A 22,850-nucleotide genomic window follows, 5' to 3' on the forward strand; every position below is an offset into this window, starting at 1 on the left:
TTTCCTGGTGTTGTGTAAATAAATGTTTCTTCAGTGTCTAACGATACATAAGTGATGGCCAAACCCTGCTGTGATGCTGTGATGTGGCACAATGATCAGATGATGAGAACAAGATCAGATTTTGGATTTTGAGGATTTTCTTAAGTTTGCTTTGGCTTTTTATCTTTTTTTAAAAAGTTAGTTTTAAAAAAGGTTGTGACACATGATCATTTCATATCATCCAGTCAGGAGATTGCAGATTTTCAGGCAACTGAAGTGGGGAATAAAGTAGAAGACTTTTTCATCTGTGCCTGTGGGCACGCGTGAATGCCTCAGTTCTGGGCCATCAGTAGTGTTTCTTATAGGAAATGTGTACAACACTTTGACGTTTTCTGCAGTATCTTGACTTTCACCTGTCTGTGGTTCAGAACACCCTGCTGCCCCTGGTTTTTGGTAATAGAGGTATTGTCATTTTGCTACAATGCTCTGTATTGTACCTGGACTAACCACTTTCTAATATCTTTTCTGCAGATTCTGCAGCCACTATCATATTAACCCTGTACAATATCATTTATATTTACAGCATCTAGCTGACACTTTTTATCCAAAGCAACTTACAATTATGACTGAGCACAACCTGAGCAATTGAGGGTTTAGGGCCTTGCTGAGGGGCCCAAAGGTGTGAACTTGAACCAGCAACCTTCCAAGTACAAGTCAAGCACCTTAACCACTTGTACTTTGTGCCACCGAAGTGCCAAAATCTGGAAGGCCTGTGTGGGCCATTCCTCAAAAGGCTTAGTTATGATTCCTTATGATTCCGTCTACTTTCTGTCTACTTTCATTACACAAATCAAGTGTTGCTTGGATTGGAAAAGTCTAAGCAAGGTCACTTTTCCATGGGCCTCATCACATTCATGCCATGCCTCGCTCCACATGCTGAATAGGCTTCCAAACTGTTCTCTACTTCGAGTTAAGGGTCAGGGGTTAGGGGTTAGGGGTTAGCGCTGGATCTTTTCACTTCTCCTTGTTTTCCTGCCCCCCCTGTTTTTTGTAATGGATCCATTGCTGTTTCTAAGCCTTATTTGTAACTTGGTTTAGTTTGTTTAATATGTTGAAAACTGTTGAAATTAGTTGGCATTAACTGTTGTTTAACTAGAAATTGACATTTCAAATGTTGTAATTTACAAAAATACCTACCTGACAGATCCTGTCATTAATTAAACATTTATTTCTTTATTTTATTGTTCGTATTGTCCCCCTCCATGTCTGTACTCACAAAACATATTGTTAACAGCAAAGGTTATGCAAACAAAAGTAGTTGGTCAACCTTAAGGTAAAAGTTGTTTACTTGGTCATAATCTATTCATATATTCACTTTTATCAATCTAATCTAGCTATACTGACGTAATATTTGAGTGAATGAAACTCAAACTTGAAGTTCCTAACCTAGATATGCTATTCTTTCTTAAAAGAAGTGGATGCTAGTAGGGACCAAATATCATCACGCTAACCAGCAGTCATTTAACACTAACTACCACAGCTTTCAGTGAAGCATTCTGCGTCCTTAGAACAGGACTTAGAACAGGACTTAGAACAGGACAAAACAGAGTGTTGGTGTGGGAAGGATGTTTCTTAGTTTGTTTGGGTTTTTTTCACGACACATACATTTGTCAACCGATTGCTATCCTTTGTGTGTCTTTCAAACACCACACCAAACACCACACCAAACACCAGACCAAACACCAGGCTAAGCAAAGTCGACTGCCCTTCTAGACTTTTGTATTTTTGATGCTGTTATATTTGTTGTATATTGACAATGATGTACAATATTCTATTTTTGATGACCTCAGTTCTGTTCAGAGGTCCTTCCTCGTGTTCAGAAGTCAGGATCTTCTAGTAGCAACCTGTAGTAAAACAACAGAAGCAGAGCCAAGATAATAATGCATTAGTCAATGACATGCACACTAATTACTAACTAATGCACTAATTACTAGCTAACACACTAATTACTGCTTGTAGCAAGCGAGTTCCTTGGGGCCAGTAAGAAATGGCGTGTATGTAGAGCTACTGAGCATGCGTTAGTCTAGTTAGTCCTTATATCTCACTGTGGCTGAGACTAATATGGGGTACGTAATGGTTGGTCACTGCATCGTTATGCTACCAGTTACCCAGGTTTCTTGAAAATGCTTTTAAATGAACATATGGCCAGGCACAACAAACAGCTGACACACTGTCCAGTGAATGTTGCAAGTCTACGTCGTCGTGTGTCTCCACGTTGCCCTCTATTGGAGCCATGTTTCTGGGTTACTCTAGGCAAGTGTGCAGGCCTACAGAGTACTACATTAAAAAGTACGAATATAAAACATATGTCTAAAGTTGAGAAACAGCAACATGAGGTGGGAGAAGATGTTGCTTTGATTGGCAGGCACAGTTTTAACTGCTTATGGAACCTCACTATGCAGTCTGGCCTCTCGCGCCTCTCCCTGTTTGTTCAGCCTGACTACTGTGATCTAGTCACCATTTCAAGATACAGGTATTATGAGCATTTTAAATTATGCAGAGAGGAACATTCTTGTATATTTGCCTTTTATAATATATATAGAAACTATTTTTGTGTGTGTGATTCCTGTTGAAATGTTAAAATCGTTCATGTTTTGTCGTTGTTGTTATAACTGTAACTATATTATAACACTAGGCGGATGGACCTTCCTGCCGTTTGACTAATACAGAAATGTACAGAAGTGCTAAGGCACTGTAGGAAGTTGCTAACCTTTTTGACTTTACAAAAAAAAAGAAAAGAAAGACTGTTTTAAATGAATAAAAAGAGTAATACATAAATTGCAAAGTGTTCATCTGAATTTTTGCCCATCGGAGGAGACACATTATTTCATCCACATCAAACAGCAGTCAAAACTTGCTCCTCACCGTGCTGCAGACGTCTGTGATGACCTGCTATGTCCCACTCAAGTGACACAGACGCGTTTGCAGAATGTGCAAAGAACGTATTGTACACACGTACACGTCTGCAGTCCTAGAGGAGCACTTTAGCATTGATCACCCGGCAGATATAATTCATTTCGAATTTACCTTCAGCCTACTGACACGCATGACAACCGTCCAGTATAAGCCACGTGCATGAGAGCCTGGTGGTAAATATACTTGCAAATGCCTTCACCTTTTGTCTTTTTTATTTGCTGTGATTTATTCGGCTCGTTCGTTCTTTTATCTCATGCATTTCCGTGCATAATCAAACCTGCCCTACGACTTCCCTTGACTCCTCGAGCGATACACCCCCCCCCCCTGCGCGCGCTGCTTTCCTTCCAGGAGAATAATCGCGCGACTAAGACGCACTGCAAGACAGAGGTTCCTACGCGGGACTGTAATTGGACTTTTTTTGCATGTAAAACTTTTTAATGAACACTACGTGCTTTGAAGAGCCAAAGGGACCGTCTCTTTCAGGGTAAGCATGTGAAAACATATATGAAGATTTCCCCCCGATATAAAAAGTTTGGCCTCACTTGTGCATGCCTCGGTGAGACGGTTGCAGGATTTTCTTTTTTGCTTTGTAATTATTTCTGCTTGCTTCTCTTTTCTGCTCGGACAGAACAAAGGTCTAATGGCAGGTTTACCGTATCTTAAAGTGTTCGACCTTTGAACTAACTCAGTATTCCTCTTTTCAGTAAAATTCGATTCAAACTTGGTTTGGTTTTTTTTACAGCAAGGGTTGTCGCAAAGCACTGTATAGAAATCCCCTTTTTTAATCTTTTACATTTCGTACCTCATTGATGAGTTTGAAGAGTGACACATATTTTGGGGTCCATAAATATATGGTATTTATAGCATCCTTTAAGTAAGCTACATAAGGGTGTGTTTAAGAACGCACTGCGGTCATTGTTTTTGCATCCTCTCAGGGAATGAAGAGTCGTTTTGAGTTGTTATGCTTAACAAAGGAAACACCGTTAGAGGTGTTTGCGCGTAAAGACAAAAGATTTGGAAAGCGGTTGGGGGTTGTGCGCCTTCCCTCTTCGCTTCGGCTACCACGACTCTTCAAATGAAACCCAACGTATTTTAAAAGAACAATATCGCATTTAAATGTTAAAGGCTTGATGCCTTGCTAGACAATCTGGTCAAGGGGGTCTGACCCGCATAATTAAAACTTGGTCTCCCCAAGACAGGTAACAACGACAAACGGGGCTGTCGAAACACACACACACACACACACACACACACACACACACGTGTCTGTATATATATTACACTGGGGAGAAGTTGAACCCCCCCCCCCCCCCCAACACACACACACTGGTTATAAATACAATAAAGAGGTTATTAATGATTATACATTTATAATACAGTAAATACTGATCACAGATATTAGTTTTTGTAAAGGGATTGTTTACATCAATTAAGGCTGTTAATGTAAAAGGTGAGGAAAATATGCCAGTTATAAGACTGCATTAATGTGACTACACAGCGTACTAGGACTCAGCCTCTTATAGTTATTTACCCTTTTATGTTAACAGATTCATGGGTGACATTTTATGTTCAGACAAATCATAAATTTCAAAGAATTTGATTCATTTATTTTCTGCCATTATGCCATTATCCGGGCTCTGTGTTGCTAACGGTGTGGACATCTTGTGTCTGGTGACGTGGAAGGTCACAGGTCAGACAGGCTGTACTGTACTGTCCCTACAGTAGCAGCAGAGAAAATACCAAAAACTTTGCAATGTCAAGTTCCTGGACTGACTGAAGAGCTTTGCAAACCTTCATTTCTAACAGGAAACCGGCTCTAATGCAGGTCTGACACAGCTCTTCGAAAGGAAAGCACAGTTCCTGAGTGACCAAGGGTGGACAGAGCCAGGCAGGACAGGAACAGCAAGTGTCCAGCAGACCTGGAGGGTAAGGACAAATAGTGACACGTGTGCGTGTCCAAGAGGACAGAGGTCAGTGGAGGTGTAGGCATGGCTGGCCATGTGAGCTTCCCTGGAGAGCTGGCTCCTGATGGTGGGTGGGGCTGGATTATTGTCGCTGCCTGCTTCATCACGACCATCTGCACGCGTGCTGTCACCAGGTCAGTTATGGTGTTAACTTGTGTCAGTCATCACTGTTTATATGCATGTATTTATTAACCATAGATATGATTGATACCATATTGAAGTGAACCAATCTGGTGACCTACTAAGACTTTGAGGTTGGATTTACCCCAGACAATGTGGTCTGTTGACTAAAATACAACTGGCTTTTTCTTCTTTTGGAGTGTCCCTAAACAACCATTCCTGGTTTACGCAGGTGTATGTCCATCTTGCTCGTGGAATTTCAGACTCAGTTCTCTAGAGATTATTCTGGAACTGCATGGATCCCATCTCTGGTGGACTGCACCACGATGCTCTGTGGTAAGCCAGTTTTTAGGACGACACTGATACACTTCGCTCACGCTGAACAGGAAACACAGTGTACCGTAAATTAGTGGGACTGAGTCATAAACGTTATGACTTTTCTTGCTTCACAAAAACAGCATTCATGACATCATGGTGCTAGACCCCTCTATGATGAAATGAGCGTACGCGAACCCACACACGCATGAGTGACTGTCACAGTCATACAGTCCATGAATGAGTGGATGTGATCCTCCAGACACTCCAGGCTGCCATCTTATTCTATATCTAACCCTAAACCTGTCACATTTACCACTAGGGCACTTCCAAAGCATATCTATAGTACAGCTTGCATATTGATGTAAAAAATTGCCCTTTCAAATAGTCTAAATGACTTGGCCTCTCATTTTGTGTTTGTTCAGCTCCTCTGGGCAGTTATGTAGGAAAGCGGTGGTCTTCCCGTGTGTCTGTGATGGCCGGAGGACTCGTGGCTTCTCTCGGCCTCATCCTTAGTTCTTTTGCCACCAGACTTGAGCACCTTTATCTGTCCCTGGGCATTCTCACAGGTGAGATACACACTCTGCCACACACGTGTCTGATGTTCCAAAGCTGGCTACTCCCAGACATCGCGTGTACTTGGCAGGTAGTAACTGGATATCAGATTAAACTATGTCTCTAATTTTAAAAGAGTAATTTCATCCAATGTCCTGAAAAAGAAAAGTTTTTTTTAATCAGGGTTAGTTTAATTAGGGTTAATTAGGTTATTGTCAGTCAGTTCCTGTCTATTTGCGTAACACATTTTTACACCCACTAAAAGCAAAGCTACTTAAATTTAAATTCAAATTCAACATTGCACACAGAAAAAATATAAGCATGCTCAGGTGGTAAAAAAAAATAAAAAATAATAATATATATATATATATATATATATAAATATTCCCATCTGTACAAGATAGAAGTGACTGTGTAACCATATATATATGGTTACAGTTACAGTGCTCAAACCAGGAATAAATGAATGCATGAATAACTTAATTTAGAATTATCTACAATCGGAAGCACCATCATTTCACAAAGGTGCTAATTCGTTTATCAAATTTCAATTAATTATAAATAAAGAAGAGGTTCATAATTGAGTCTGCAGATTTCCAGAGCAAGGTCCTAGCTTGGCTTTCCACTGCTCATAGAGCCATGACGGCCAACCAAGGCTTTCCTGTTTTGTTCTTCATTTAGATGGAGACTTTTTATATCCATAGTTTATATCTATGTTTACAACACACCACATATACAAAACATCACACATCAGACACAACACATATACAACACATCACACATCAAATACAACACATCACACATTAGACACAACACATCACACATTAGACACAACACACATCAAACACAACACATCACACATAAATTACAATACATAAGATACAACACATCACAACACATTAGATAAAACACAACACATATACAACAGATCGCACATCACATATACAACACATCACACATCAGATACAACGCACCACATATACAACACATCACACATCAGATACAACACACCACATATACAACACATCACACCTCACATACAGCACAACACATATACAACACATCACATAAACAACACATCAGATACAACACATCAAATACAACACATCACACATCAAATACAACACATATACAACATATCACACATCAGATCCAACACAACACATATACAACATATCACACATCAGATCCAACACAACACATATACAACATATCACACATCAGATCTAACACAACATATATACAACATATCACACATCAGACACAACACATCACACATCAAATACAACACAACACATATACAACACATCACACATAAAATACAACACATCAGATAAAACACAACACATATACAACACAACACACATCAGATCTAACAACATATATACAACATATCACACATCAGACAACACATCACACATCAAATACAACACAACACATATACAACACATCACACATCAAATACAACACATCAGATAAAACACAACACATATACAACACATCACACATCAAATACAACACATATACAACATATCACACATCAGATCTAACACAACATATATACAACATATCACACATCAGACACAACACATCACACATCAAATACAACACAACACATATACAACAGACACAACACATCAAATAAAACACAACACATATACAACACATCGCACATCAGATACAACACACCACATATCCAACACACCACCACGTGACAGGCACCTGTTTGAACCAACCCCCATCCTCTGTCGCTTTCCCTCCCTCTCAGGACTGGGCTTTGCCCTCTGCTACACACCTGCCATCACCACAGTGGGCGCATACTTCAGCGAGAGGAAAGCGCTAGCGTACGGCATCGCCTTCTCTGGCAGCAGCATCGGAACCTCCATCCTTGCACCGGCGGTGCAGCTCCTCATTGAGTTCTATTCCTGGAGAGGGGCACTCCTTATCCTGGGGGGGCTGGACCTTCACTTGTGCGCCTGTGGGGCTCTTATGAGGCCCCTGAGGGTCCACAGGCAGAAGAATAGCTGCACAGTTGAGGAGGGAGAATTCGAGGGCAACATGCTAAAGTCAAAGCAAGCAGAGGCTAAGCTGCGCAAAGGGTTGAATCTGGAAGACGCGCAGATTCAACAGAAGTACAAATTGGAGATGGTGGGGTCGAACTGTGTTGTGATAAACGGAGACGAAGTTAAGAGTGGAGACCTAGGAAATGAGGACAGATCAGGCAAAGAGCAAGCCGAGGTTCTGCTTTGTAGTGGAGAACAACCATACTTTGGGGGAACCGGGGTGGAAAATACAGACTCTGAACAAGCAGGAGTGAAGATTATTGATTCTACCCAAAGAGACACAAACCTTGAAAAGAAAAAACATGAAGAAGACCCTGTTTTAACAGACAGAGACATCAAAGAGAACTGGGAAGTGAATTCAAAGACAGGGGGTGCAAACGGTATTCTGGAAAAAACAACCAGAGATTCAAAGCAAAACACAAATGGCAAGTTTACAAGCATGATGCACCCAACAATCTTAAACACTGAGAGACGTGCATGTCCTTCACCTTCTATATCAGCAAACGCAGATCTGCCAGGTTCAAAACAACCTGACACAAACCGAGCTGTTTCACAGCTTGCTGCGTTGGTGCCAACGGACTCGAAGATGCTTTGCGAGAAGGTATCCTGTAAATGTGCAGCTCTTATCGACCATCGTGCAAAATCCAGGAGCCGAGCAAAGGAAGGCGATGCCTGCCTGCAGTTCCCACGAGAGTTCAGCGTCTTCCTGCAGCCGGACGTCCTGCTCCTGGCGGGGTCCTTTGTCTTCTTGGCGTTCGGCTGTAACGTGCCCTTCGTCTACTTGCCAGCTTACTCCCTCAGCATCGGCGCCGCGCCACAGCAGGCTGCCCTCGTCATATCCGTCATGGGAATGATGGGAATTGTGGGTAATATCACTTTCGGCTGGATCTCAGACAGAAAGTGAGTCAAGATTTGAAGTTCTTACAGATGCCTGTGTTATTATTATACAGGTGTCGGTATTATTATTGTGATGTCAGTATTGTTACAGCGATTTTGGTACAGATATTCATCATATCTGACATCATTGATCCATATTGCCATAGTGATGTCGGTACATATGTCGGTATTGCTATAGTGATGACTGTACAGATGTCTGTATTGCTATAGCGATGTTGGTACAGATGTCGGTATTGCTATAGCGATAGACCAGCTGAACTAATACTGAGCTAAGGGCCTGCTATGCAAATGTGTTATGTTTATGTGATCATTATGTTTATTTTGTGGCTATAATGTGGTCTGGCGAGATGTCTGAGTGAGCATTTTAAGTAGTCTACCATTGTCAAAGCCCAAGTCAAATTTATTTATATAGGGTTTTTTACAACAACTGTTGTCACAAAGCATCTTTACCCATATCCAAGTCCGAGCACTTGTCTTTATCTTTTAACACTTCTCAAACTCTCTGTTGTTCTCTGCAGGTGTTTGAGGGCATTTCGAGTAGTGACGTACCTGCTTGCCGTGGGTCTGGACGGATTGATCTGCCTCTTCTTGCCCCTGTCCAGGACCTTTTCTCTGCTGGTACCTCTTGCCCTTTTTTACGGCTACTTCGATGGTGCCTATGTGGCACTTATCCCTGTGGTAACCGCCAACATCGTAGGCCCCACCTACTTCTCCTCTGCCCTGGGCTTGGTCTACTTCCTGCATGCGATCCCGTACCTCATCAGCCCACCAATGGGAGGTGAGGGCACACTGACACTAACTTAGGAGTACATGCTTAGACACCGAACATTTATACTTACGCAGATCAAATGCATACGTTAGCACAAACACGGACACGTGTTCGCATAGAAATCTCTGCTGAAATAGCTCTGTCCCTCTCTCAGGTTGGCTGGTGGACCGGACGGGCTCTTACATGCCTGCATTCCTCCTGGGTGGCACCTCATTAATCTGCAGCGCTGCGATTTTGGCCATAGTGACACTGGCTCGCTGCTCCTGTAGAGGGCGCTCTCGCTCTTGCATGTGCAACACCTCCAAATGACTGAGGGATTTTGGGAGGATGAATCCCAGCTAAGGGTGAGAAACTGTTCATCAGGGGAAAACGTCACTGTGATCAGAAGACGGAGCACTGCGCCGACTTCAAACGTATTAGCGGAGAGAGTATTCTGTACACTGACTGGAGTATACTCCATACTGACTGGATTATACCTCACACTGACTGGAGTATACTCCACACTGACTGGATTATACCTCACACTGACTGGAGTATACCTCACACTGACTGGAGTATACTGCGCACTGACTGGATTATACCCCACACTGACTGGAGTATACCCCACACTGACTGGAGTATACCCCACACTGATTGGAGTATATTGCACACTGACTGGAGTATATTGCACACTGACTGAAGTATACCCCACACTGACTGGAGTATATTGCACACTGACTGGAGTATATTGCACACTGACTGAAGTATACCCCACACTGACTGAAGTATACCCCACACTGACTGAAGTATAACCCACACTGACTGAAGTATACCCCACACTGATTGGAGTATATTGCACACTGACTGAAGTATACCCCACTGACTGAAGTATACCCCACGCTGACTGGAGTATATTGCACACTGACTGAAGTATACCACACACTGACTGGAGTATACCCCACACTGATTGGAGTATATTGCACACTGACTGAAGTATACCCCACTGACTGGAGTATACCACACACTGACTGAAGTATACCCCACGCTGACTGGAATATATTGCACACTGACTGAAGTATACCACACACTGACTGAAGTATATTGCACACTGACTGAAGTATACCACACACTGACTTACCTCAATTGCCCTGAATTTGAAGAGATTTTTTTTTAAACATCTTTTAAATGTTTTTATATGAATTGTTTTCCTTTAACTGCACTGTAAATGATAGGATTCTGTCCACAATAATGGGCTGGTGTCTCTGTATGGGAAACATCACAGGAATCTGCTCTATGCTGGGTTTTTGGTCACATTATAGCTGCAGGTCAAGATTGTATCATTGACTAAGTGTAGTTAAAATTTAGGTTGTGTACTTGGTCCCAGACCTGTCAGTAAGTGAAAAATATTAATCCAGCTGCAATTGTTATTTTATACTATGTGGTACTTTTGTACAATTGAACTTTTAAGTAGAAATAAACTTATTTTACTCATTGTCCTAAAAGAGCTTTCTTCAGTAGTTATTCCCTGGAGTAGCTAGCTTTTAGTTGGGCAGGGGTATTTCGGAAGTAATTTGACTGAACACGTTAATGTTTTTAGTAATGTACGACAGTTCAAGTAGTTACGTGTCATTGTTTAAGTGCCATCATTGTTTTACTGACTCACCTATGGTCTGTCCTGACAGGAGTGAACCTGTGAAGTATGTAGCCTTCCCTAGTCACAACTACAACAAATTATTTCTGCATGAACACTTACTGACATAGCATTTTACACAGGATTAAAATCATGTATAGTGATCATTATTTAGTAAGTAAAAGGCACTGGAATATTTACCTATGTGAGACCACAAAGGCTATAAAATGAATATTTAATTCAGATTAAAATCACTGAGGTATATGGACAAATTAATACATTACTCCACTTGGTCATGTAAAACTACTTGGGTGGCTCCTTCCTAAACATTTTCAAGTGGTGAAATGAACTAATAGTGTTTCTAGTACTCATAAAGTATCAAATTGATCAAATTGAGTATCACAGTTCATTTCTGCAGTTTATAGAAAAGAATGCTTCTTTTAGTCAAGGATTTTCAGCCAGTGAGCTATCCAAGCACAGCAGAACAGGGAAGAACGTTTGTTATTCAACCTCAGAGCATCTACTTCCTGTCAGTTTATACTTATGACATCAACATCTTTCCTTCTTCTCCTTCTTGAATGATGCGCTGCACACGATTGGCGTCCGATTTCCTGCCTTGATTGTGGAGCGCTTTGACGAGAGCCTTACACGCACCTCTTTCCCCTTGTTTCTGATACCAGGCCTCCAGCAGTTTGTAGGTCTGTTCTTCTGCATTATTGGGGTGGTTGATCTCTTGCCTGTCAATCTCAGCCTCATCCAGGGTAAGTCTGGCCACGGCCTTCACGTCCTGCAGCTTCAGAACGCTGGCTATCTTAGATAGGTATGGTCTCAAGACCACATCATCTGCCCGGGATACAACAACATTGTTGGTTTTTGGCCTTAAGACTTTGATTTTCTCACAGAATTGCTTAATCAGGGTGTAACACAGTTGAACTGGACTAGTGTAACAGTTGAACAGGACATATATTATTAAAGTACTGGATTAGTGTGACAGTTGATCAGGACATATATTATTAAAGTACTGGATTAGTGTGACAGTTGATCAGGACATATATTATTAAAGTACTGGATTAGTGTGCCAGTTGAACAGGACATATATTATTAAAGTACTGGATTAGTGTGCCAGTTGAACAGGACATATATTATTAAAGTAGTGGATTAGTGTGACAGTTGAACAGGTTTAATTTCATTCAACTCAGATGCTGCTCTGTGATGTGCCAAAGTGTGAAGCCGGGTTAGAACACACACCTGACAGTACTGACAGTTGCTCCAGTTCCTACAACAGAAAAACAGAAATTTGGAGGAAGAAATCACTGAAAGAACGTGGAATATGAAACACAAACCATAACATACCAATATTAGAAACAAAGTCTTCAGGTTTCTTAGCTCCTCACCGCTACATCTTCGTTTCTCTTTTTCATTGCACATTTTTTAAGACAACCCATCCTCCAGAGGACATAAACTGTAGCTACCAGAACCAGTATAATGATAACAGCACATGCAATAAGTCCACCTGGTGAGTCTGAAAGGGACAAACACACAGACGTGTTCATAACCACACTACATGTTGATGGGTTATACAGTACTTATTACTAGACCTGCACGGTCAGAAATGGAAAATTGCTGAGTCTAGTATGCTTTATATAAATTGTACAAAGCATGTTTATGGAGTTTACAATCACACCATCATAAGATGATAAAAAAACATAGTAAGTAACAAGTAACTAAGTAACAAAAACTTAGTCTGAGGTTAGAAGACAGATCATCTAAAAACACTTAAGGCATAATTTACAGAATGCAATCCCAAATATTTTTTCTTTTCAGAGGGCGTAAGACAGCACATGTCAGGGTGCAGTAACGAACTCTCACTCACTCTTTTCATGGCACACTGTGTTGCTGGTAGCAGTGCAAGCCACTTTCACCCCCAGACCCTCACATCTGTTAGAAAGGCAGACAGAGCCCAAGGAAAAGGCCATGAGTACGTGCTGCGCATTAAGGCCGCTACAGCATCACATAGCCACTGTAATATCTTAACAATATATATTGTGTTTCCCAGTCCTTCCCAAGCACTGAAGGTTTTAGGTCTCTCCCTGACGAGATGTGCCCACCTCAGCTCGTCACCTGTTCTGCTAACGAATGTCTTCAGGCCTAGGGTTAAGCTGGTTATGCAAATCATTTTAAAAATGGCTGGCTCGTATTTGAAGTGTTTTGGGTTTTTTTCCCAAATAAAAGCGTGTTATCCCAATTGTCAAATTTATCCAGTCTCTCAGAATTATCCCAATTTCAGTCTTCTAGTCTACCTAAAGTGTATTTACGTAGCTGTATACAAAAATCTGTTTCTACATCAGCCTTTTCAACTTGAGTCATGTGATAAACAACTTGAGTTTTAAGTTTTATGTGCATGAGGCAGTGTGGACTGAGCTTTAAAAACACACTCCTGAACAAATTTACTTGGCACCTTAGAATTCTGTCACTCTACCACTGTGTCACAATATCTTCTTAAATAAACAGATCTAAACATTTTTGTTAGTTTGGAGTACAACAAAATAAAGCAGAGTAAAGAGAAAAAGTAAAGTTAGCCTGTGTGTAGAAACCCCCTCTACCCTGTTAGCCTGTGTGTAGAAACCCCCTCTACCCTGTTAGCCTGTGTGTAGAAACCCCCTCTACCCTGTTAGCCTGTGTGTAGAAACCCCCTCTACCCTGTTAGCCTGTGTGTAGCCATCTTTTTCTGGCATATGTCTGTGAGATTTGTTTTGATGTCAAGGAGACACCCTAGTGAGGCAGGGGGCATGTTCTGAGATGCACACTTGGTCTGTGGTCAAACCAACACACAGAGTGGAACTGTGCAGACAACACTGGAACAAAATGGAAGGATAATACCCTTCAGAACTAATATATCTAATTGTTTCTATAGATGGATAGGTAGAACTAGGAATATATGCATGGAGACCTGACTTTATCCTTTTCTAATGTAAGTACATACTTTATCCTTTTCTAATGTGAGTACATACTTTATGACTTTCTAATGTAAGTACATACTTTATCCTTTTCTGATGTAAGTACATACTTTATCCTTTTCTAATGTAAGTACATACTTTATCCTTTTCTGATGTAAGTACACACTTTATCCTTTTCTGATGTAAGTACACACTTTATCCTTTTCTGATGTAAGTACATACTTTATCCTTTTCTGATGTAAGTACACACTTTATCCTTTTCTGATGTAAGTACACACTTTATCCTTTTCTAATGTAAGTACGCACTTTATCCTTTTCTGATGTAAGTACATACTTCTCACAGCTGTAGCAGGTAAAGCAGTCTTCACCCTTGTCGCAGTAGTATCCGCTCAGGCAGCGGCAGACTGTGTTGGTTTTATCCGTGCAGTTCTGCTTTACCTCGAGGTGTCCTACAGCACACAAAACAAGGATCAGGAATGTTCAAGAGATGCAGAGCATTACCAATATTATTTGCCATAAATTATATAAATTATGTGTATATAAAATGTCAAAAAGGTTAATTAATTAATGTATATAATACACAAAATATACTTTTAACATGATTTTTTTTGCTGTTTTATTTTATTCTTTGATTTATATTTTATTTTTATTTCAAAGTATTTAATTTTTAAAATATTTTTTGCTCTTTCTTGTTTTATATTTTACGTCTATATTTAATATTAATTTTTTGCACTTAATTTTCTGTAAAACACGTTGTTAACTTTACAAAAAAGTGCTATCAAACTAGACTATTAAAACACTCTGTGTAATTAATATGTGCTAGGGGTCCAAGTTTACTGCATGAACCTTGGTGTGATTATTATTATTATATTAATATTATTATTATTATTTGCATGGGTTTATAACAAATGTAAACAATGCCACGTATAGCCGCAACAGCACTTTTTAAAAACAAAATAGCTCAGACAAATGGCCCATCCTTATAAGCCAAAAGAAAACATGGTCTTCTATTAGGTGATGTCAGTCACTGGGGTTCAGACTGCAGTGCTCATTTGATCATCAGAAGGGCAGAAGGCTCATTTAAGAACTAGCAAAGTTTGAAAACAAAAATGTAGAAATATGATAAAACATTGTTTAAAAACCAACTGAAATCACTGAGCAGATCTATCTGAGCACTGACCAGGTGTGGTCCTAGTATTCGAATGATCAACCAAGTATTCTCTGAAGAGCAACATCCTTCTATGGTCTCAGTATAGCCTGCTATACACCTCAAGCAGACGTACACACAATGGCACAAGCAACGAGACCTGGACTCGCTCAGCCCAACATGAATGTGTCTACACAGGCTGCATCCCTCGGCCATGTGTGTGAAGTGAGGACTACACCTTATTTATTCCTCTGATAAATGTTTGGTCTGGTCAGAGTGGGCTCTCTCTCACCCCCTGGCCCACAGACAAGAACCAAGACCCCACAGAGTCTGAAGTTTGTTTTGTTTGTGCTGATAGAGACTGAAGCTTTGCCGTGAATCAGTTCTAGAAAAGCTCCCAGAACCATCCATGAAAGGCCCACGTCAGACGTGCTTGCTTGTGGACCAGAAACGCAATACAAAGGGGATCCTGGTATTCTAATTTCAGGTACATTAGAAATAAACTCGTTGCTGAACTTTCTAATTGTGCATTGAGAATGATTTTACAAAATAATTAATGAATTAAAAATAAATGTAATTCAGGGTGGTGCCCCAATCAGTCTTAGCATCCTTGATGGCCAACTGTGTTGATATCGCTACATATACATATATCTACACAGACTGAATCACTCAGCCGTACATGCATACGTCTACACCAGCTGACTACCATGGTGGGTTAGGCTAGCTAGGTACGTTTGTGCTAATAATTCAGCTTCTCTTGTATGGTTGCTCAGACTTGAAAATACTGTTGTTGCTGTGCCTCCCTCCACACCATAAAAATTACGCTCTCAGACTGCTGAGATAGAATTTTACATTGGAGAAAGTATAAAATAAAGTCAATTTTAAACATTTCTGACAAATAAAGCCCTGTAAAAATCTGGAATCTACCAGAATCCACTATGCGCTATGAGAACACACTGATACCCAAAACTTGACATGAGAAGAGGTGTCCTACATAAAAGCAATTCTGGCAACCGCATTACATCAACATTAATCAAATGACAAAACATTCACAGGGAAGAAGTAAAGTTTTGGGAACCTACGTGCGTGCTGGCAGTGCGTACAGTGCTCACAGCTTTTCTCTCCGTTTGGGTGAGCCATAAATGTTCCATCTGGACATTGTGCACACTGGGTTGCTTGTCCTTTACTGCAGTGGTCTAAGACAAGATGGCCTGAACACACAGACACATATGCACACAAGCATACATTTTTAGTCTTTTTTTGTGTGTGTGCGTATTTACTAGCAGGGTCACTGATGCTGTTGACCCCTCTACCTGTTGACCCTCTACATGTCGACCCCTCTACCTGTTTGACAGCGACAGCACTGGAACGCCTCGTGTGAGTACACGCCGTGCGCACATTGCTGGCGTTTCCTACGGCGCATACCTCCTCCCTTCACCGTCCATGCTAAGCTAACGCTCACCTGCAGAGAGAAGAAAAAGTTTCACTTTATATTTCATATTTATATCAACTTTATGCCCAAACGTTGAGGCCACGGACACGTTAAGGCGCCTGCGCGGAAGGTGGGCGCCACCTCACAGCGACTTATATGTCTATGTGGGCGCTATTGTTTGTTTGTGTTTGCGCCTTTTTGTTTACAGGCGCAACGTCGTCGGGAGTGTACCGGACTGCCCTGACAGAGGCAGGGAAGCTGCCTTTCTCCCTCTCGCTGCGAGGTCGCCTTTGCTGGCGGCATCTGGCCCGCCTGGTACTGGATGGTCGCCGGGCACTGCTGTGCTGTGTTTGTGTTTATGTGTACACGGCGCCCGGAGGTTCGCGTTCATTGGACAGACGCGTCGGTAGCCACGCCCCTTGCAAGGGGGTTCTGTCACGGATTGCTCGCCTCCCGAGTCACGTGGTTTGGCCTGCCACATGCAGTGGGAGGGCTGTTTTGTTTGTAACCACACCTGCACACACCTGCACCTTGTTCGTCTTTATGTATATAAACCCTTGTCATTGTGTGCAGTGTGTTGGTCATTGTTAAGGTAGCGCCGTTGTGTAGACAGTCTGCGTTGTACTGTTCTGATGCGTTGCCAATCACGGTTTTGTCCTGTGTGAGTGCCCTGTTAAATGTTATTAAATGTCTCACAAAGTCGTCCTGCCCTATGCCCTTTGGCACTCGGGCCGCGCATTACAGAAACACAATGAATGATGAAGGAAGAAAGTAAAAAGACCATCCTTCTCACTGCTGGAAGTTAGCACTGTGTTCCATTTATTTGTTATGATTGCACTGAATAATATTTGCAAGTGCAATTTTTGTGGCACATATAGTTAAGCTCTAGGAGTGTTGTCATGGCCTGCATCACAATAAAGAGTATTTCCACAAACAGGAACGTTGTCATCTGACTATTTCTCCTCACTGACACTACAAAATGAAACACTGATTCATTATTCAAAAGACGTGCTCTGCTTCAGTGGGCTAACGGAAAACACCTAAAATGCCTAGGCATAGTTATGTGGATTGGGGGTTTTATTCTGGCAAGTTCTTAAGCACTTTGAATAATCAAGAGGGTGTCAAATTTACCAGAATATGGGAGTCCGTTATGGTGGCAATGAAGCCCCATCGCGCTTCAAATGCACAATACGTATTCATCAAAATGACTGCACATGTGCTACCTTTCCAAAACACAGTGCAAATTAACAAATGAATATTTCCAGGGAACACTGAGATGGGATGGCCTCTTATGAGACCCGCAGTAACTGACCAACTAGTGATGTAATCACTTTAGCGAATACCAGTTTTAATCATTGATTAGGCTGATACAGAATGAACAACTGACATATTCATGTGTATTTCACTGTTGCTATGCTGTACAGAATGCAGCACCAAAGAATGAATCCTTGTCCTGAAGGCACAGATAGTGAATATATTATCTAGGAGGGAGGTGGTCTGTCTGTGGTTTTCTCTATTTGAGTTTCACTATTACAGCATTAAAACTGGTGATTCCAGATCATTCCTGATCAGGTCTGAATTAACATCTTTCAAAGAGGCAATATTTTTTTCACCTTGCAATTTTCTATTCAACAGCAATTAACATCACAGGAAACTAATTCTGTTCCTCCTATAGGTTTACCCCATCAACCCACTGCACCCCAAATCTCAGTTCTGGCCCACATTGTGTCAGCCTGTAACCATAACCATATATTTGGTCAATTATAACCCTCACCCTAGACTGAGCTTCAGGTGAGTGTTCAGAGTAGGAACATGGCTTATTAATTGCTGTCTGTCATCTTAGTCTCCGTGTCAGGAGGTCTGGCCTTTTCTGGCCTGTGGGTATCCTGCAGCACAATAGGACTTTTTAGTCACCGTAGTTCATAGTGGAATATTAACATAGATTTGACTCCATAATAACATAAAAGTACACTGAATGCTAAAATGAATAATGAATAATAATTGATTGCCATATTTGAGCAGTCATGGTTGCTGGGTATATGCAAATAAGGAATCAAATTAGCCGCATAGCTATATTTGTCATGTTATGGCCCAGCCCCCTCCTCAAACGTCTTAGTGTGTGTGTGTGTGTTTGTGTGTGTGTGTGTTCGTCCGTGTTGCCACGCCCTCTCGTGTCGTCCACCTGTTTTGCATTATGTGCAATCGTCTTTAGTGTATATACGTCTCCTGTGTCGTAGTGTGTGTGTGCTGGTGTTTAAGGTGTACAGAGCGTGAGTGTTGTGTTTTATGTATCATTCGCGTGCGTAATAAACGTATGTTCAATCGTGCCTCTTCCCCACATCCTGTTTACCTCGAGACGTTACAGAAACACAAGAAGGATGCCTGGGAAGGGTAGGAAGAAGGGGAGGGAGGGGAGTAGACACACTTCCCCAGCTCCTGCATGCAATTCCCCGTGTTCTTGGGTACACTCCTGACTCCCGCAATACGGGAGCATGGTCCTGGGGCGGAAGTGGAGGAGTCACAAGGGACTACGTCCGACTACCATGACCGCTATAATGATTTCCAGTCCTCGGAGTCAGACACCACAGACTTCTCCTGTACTGGGATGAGGCCATCCCTCCTCCTGGCCTCGCTCCCTGGATCTGCAGTGGGGGAGGGACCCGCTGGACGGTTTTACGAAGACCTGCATAGCTATGAGGACCGATACTCACAGGTGGAATCCGTCGGGTCCTGCATGGACCTGACAGAGGGATAGTATAGAGAGAGAGGGCAGTACAGTGACGTCGCTCTGGAGTCGGACAGGGCGTCCGATCGTGAGGAGGACCATCGATGGAGATGGAGGAGGTACCTCAGGGGGATCCTTCCTCTCAGAGTGACGTCACGGGCTTCAAGGAGGACGAGCCTCCAGCAGCCAAGGCTCCACCTAAGGCGCTGCCCAGAGCACGCCGCTCTGGCGCAAGTAAGCAGTCTCGGGTGACTGACGGAGAGGCAGCGTCGGCGGCAGAGGACGACACTCCTTCCCCTAGGGCGAGGACCTCGAGAGTGCAGGCGCAATAGCCTAAGCCTCGGGGAGGCAAAATGGCAGCGGCACCGGGTATTGCAAACACAGACGATGCGCTTCCCTCCACGCATACCCCAGGGTCAGGAAAGCCAGCGCCAACGGAGCCAGTGACGAACACTCACCCCCAGACTGGTTGGCCTCCGACCCAGCCGACAGCTGGGGTCTCCCCACTCTATCGCGGACTATTTAATTTGTGTGGGGTAGTGCCTGTCTTCGTCACCACGTCTGTCCCCGTTACGTTAAATGTGCCTGTCACTTCGTTCCCCGACACTGGGACGGTGTCTGTGTCCGTCCCAGTTAGTGTGTGTGTCTCTGTGATTGTGTATTTGTATCTGTATGTGTCGTTGTGTAACTGCTCTCCTGTTCTCGCTGGCCTGTGGCGGACTGCCGGGTATTCTTCCCTGCATCCTGTTTACCCCGAGACGTTACAAAATCTCTAGAAAACGAAAGTGTAAACAGCAGCCGTGCCCTCCGAAGATGTCCGGCTTCCCGGACATTTATTTGTAAAGTTTGCTTTTAAATATTTTTTTATTCATGTTAAGAATAATTCAAAGAACGTTGGGTGTAACAGCTTATTGTCTAGGAGACAATAACATAGTCAAACTGAAAACCAACTACCAAACCTCAACCTAGTTTTAATTCAATCCTACATAGTAGACTAATAAACCGACGAAACTAGTCAAGTATTTTGTCTATAAAACGATAGAACCTGGGCGAAAGACACTTTAAAACTAATTATATAAAATAAATTATACTAGGTATAAACTGATGAAGAATAAAGTTGACCGCATAGTTTTTATTAAAAAAAACGTAGATGTATTCACGTGTTCGGTAAATGTATGGACAGTTTAACGTTTGAACGATTTAGGGTTTACTAAACGTAACATAAAGCCATATTTCTACTTACCAAAAAGCAGAGCAACCCGAGTCTCTTACTGTTCATCATGCGGTAGATCGGAACTGAAGCGGGAGTTTTGAACAGGAAGCAACATACTGCGCTCAACACACCCCCCCTTACGGAAGTGCTTTATTATTATTATTATTATTATTATTATTATTATTATTATTATTATTATTATTAGTCGCGGTTCTAGACTTCTTTGTTTGGGGGGTGGGGTAAAACATAATAAGTGGCCGTGTCTTTAATCATATTTTTAAAACCAAAACTATATTCAGGGCTTGATTTGCGAGGAGATGGCAACCCCACGGGAGTTCCCAACACGGGGCCAACCACGCCCCTTATAAATCTTATCTCCCTCTGGATTCATATTAATGTGATGTTATTTAATATGTCTGTTATCAATATTTTTATTCTAACCACATGCGCGATCTACACATCAAGTTGACAGCAAGATCTACGAATTTTCTTCAAAAAGAAAAACAGTGACAGAGATCGTCGTCCTCGGGCAAGATCCTGTGTGCGTGTGCGCGCCCGCGTGTGTGTGTGTGTGTGTGTGTGTGTGTGTGTGTGTGTGTGTGTGTTTTGCATATATGAGGAAACAAAAGTACTGTGTGGATTGATCTGTCTGTGTGTATTACTAGTAGGTTGCATCAGTTTTGATTCTGTGACCTCCCCATTCCACACACGCTCATACTCACACACACACACTCTCTTATAAGGTAAGCCAGTAGCCTTTTTTTTTTTTTTATCTAACCTTGAAATGTGAGGGTATTTATATAAATATGGGGGCTATGTATTCAGATATGAAGTGGTCACTGCTACACAAAGAGAAGATGAAGTCACTTGCACGCTCGTTCTCAGATGCGCGCGCGCGCACACACGCGCGCGCACACATACACGCGAAGGTTGCTACTCTGTAGTATGACCTAGTTTCTGGAGTTTTCTGATTGGCTGTAGTCATGCTGTACAGTGCAAATTGCATTTCAGGGCTGTCACTGGCAGATGGCACCAGAGGACATTATATTCAAACATACACCCACACGTGAACGCTTGCACACAGCACACACCACAGCTGGGGACCACGGAACACCGTTAATTTAACCAATTAAAAAAAATGACCTTGTGCTTTTAGATCGTTTTGGGTGTCACAGACGCATTTCTCACACTCTGTGAAGTGGATGCAGTTTGCATTACAGATGACTGGACAGTGTCAAAGTCTCTTTATGTTACAGAGAGGTTAGTATTGAAGCAGCTACATCCCAGTGCCTGAGAGAAACAACAAACAGTTTACTGCACGCATGCGCGCACATACACAATCACTCACACACACACACACACACAAAAACGTGCCCACACAAAGATGAGTACAACTGCTACACCACTCTCACACACACACACACACACACACACTTGCACACCGGCTCACAAACATACAAAAACAGTCACACACCCGGTCACACACACAAACACAAACAGACACACACATACACACACACACACACACACACACACACACACACACACACACACACACTAGTTTAAAGTAACCACAACTCCAAGACTCTTTAAAAAGATAAATTCTGTTCTTGATTCACCGGTTTGCTGTCCAATTGGATTGCATGATGTGTGTAATGATTTCCAGCATTGTTTTATGTTTTATTTTATTACTATGATTGAGCAACTTCATGCACAATTTGCACATGTCTACAGATACGGGTGACTATGCCATCATTATGCTACTTGATTTGAGTGCAGCTTTGATATGGCTGATCATGTAAGACTGTTTAGAAGGTGTATATAAGGTGAGGTGTTGAGATGGTTCCTACCTGCATCATAGAACATTTGCAGTGAATATTGTACAGAATTGTATGTGTTGCTAGCTTTCATCAAACATGGTGGCCCCAGGGGTCAGACCTGGGGCTGTTACCTTTTACTTCATACTTGCTGCCCCTTGGAGATATTATTAGGAAGCATGACACATCTTGTTTCATTGTTATGCCGATGACAGATACAACTATATCTCCCATTAAGGCAAACGGATGCAGGCTCCATTAAACGACTGGTCAGCTGTATTAGATAAAGGAGAGGATGTCAAACAACCTTCT

General features: G+C 42.1%; 3 protein-coding genes across 4 annotated transcripts in view; 2 read left to right on the forward strand and 1 right to left on the reverse strand.

Moving 5' to 3' along the window:
• pank1a (pantothenate kinase 1a) overlaps positions 1 to 1,215 on the forward strand; it is a 19,883-nt gene extending 18,668 nt beyond the window's left edge. For both annotated transcript variants that reach the window (XM_027030537.2, XM_035532933.1), the window contains exon 7: positions 1 to 1,215. This exon is cut by the window's left edge and continues 305 nt beyond it. The gene's annotated coding sequence lies outside the window, so the exon portion shown is untranslated.
• Positions 1,216 to 4,573: 3,358 nt separating this feature from the next.
• Positions 4,574 to 9,947, forward strand: LOC113590401 (monocarboxylate transporter 12-B-like). Its single transcript, XM_027030529.2, has 6 exons — positions 4,574 to 5,053; positions 5,272 to 5,375; positions 5,780 to 5,923; positions 7,678 to 8,872; positions 9,388 to 9,647; positions 9,793 to 9,947. The coding sequence occupies exons 1-6, from the start codon at positions 4,944 to 4,946 to the stop codon at positions 9,945 to 9,947; spliced, it is 1,968 nt and encodes a 655-aa protein (XP_026886330.2). The 5' UTR covers positions 4,574 to 4,943.
• A 1,516-nt stretch (positions 9,948 to 11,463) lies between these two features.
• Positions 11,464 to 20,818, reverse strand: fas (Fas cell surface death receptor). Its single transcript, XM_027030532.2, has 8 exons — positions 20,752 to 20,818; positions 16,696 to 16,813; positions 16,434 to 16,562; positions 14,539 to 14,653; positions 13,121 to 13,185; positions 12,642 to 12,769; positions 12,496 to 12,523; positions 11,464 to 12,090 (listed from the first exon to the last, which is right to left on the reverse strand). The coding sequence occupies exons 1-8, from the start codon at positions 20,788 to 20,790 to the stop codon at positions 11,789 to 11,791; spliced, it is 924 nt and encodes a 307-aa protein (XP_026886333.2). The 5' UTR covers positions 20,791 to 20,818; the 3' UTR covers positions 11,464 to 11,788.
• Between the last annotated feature and the right edge of the window lie 2,032 nt (positions 20,819 to 22,850).

The sequence above is a fragment of the Electrophorus electricus genome, chromosome 13 (assembly GCF_013358815.1).
Source record: "Electrophorus electricus isolate fEleEle1 chromosome 13, fEleEle1.pri, whole genome shotgun sequence".
Classification (NCBI taxonomy): domain Eukaryota; kingdom Metazoa; phylum Chordata; class Actinopteri; order Gymnotiformes; family Gymnotidae; genus Electrophorus; species Electrophorus electricus.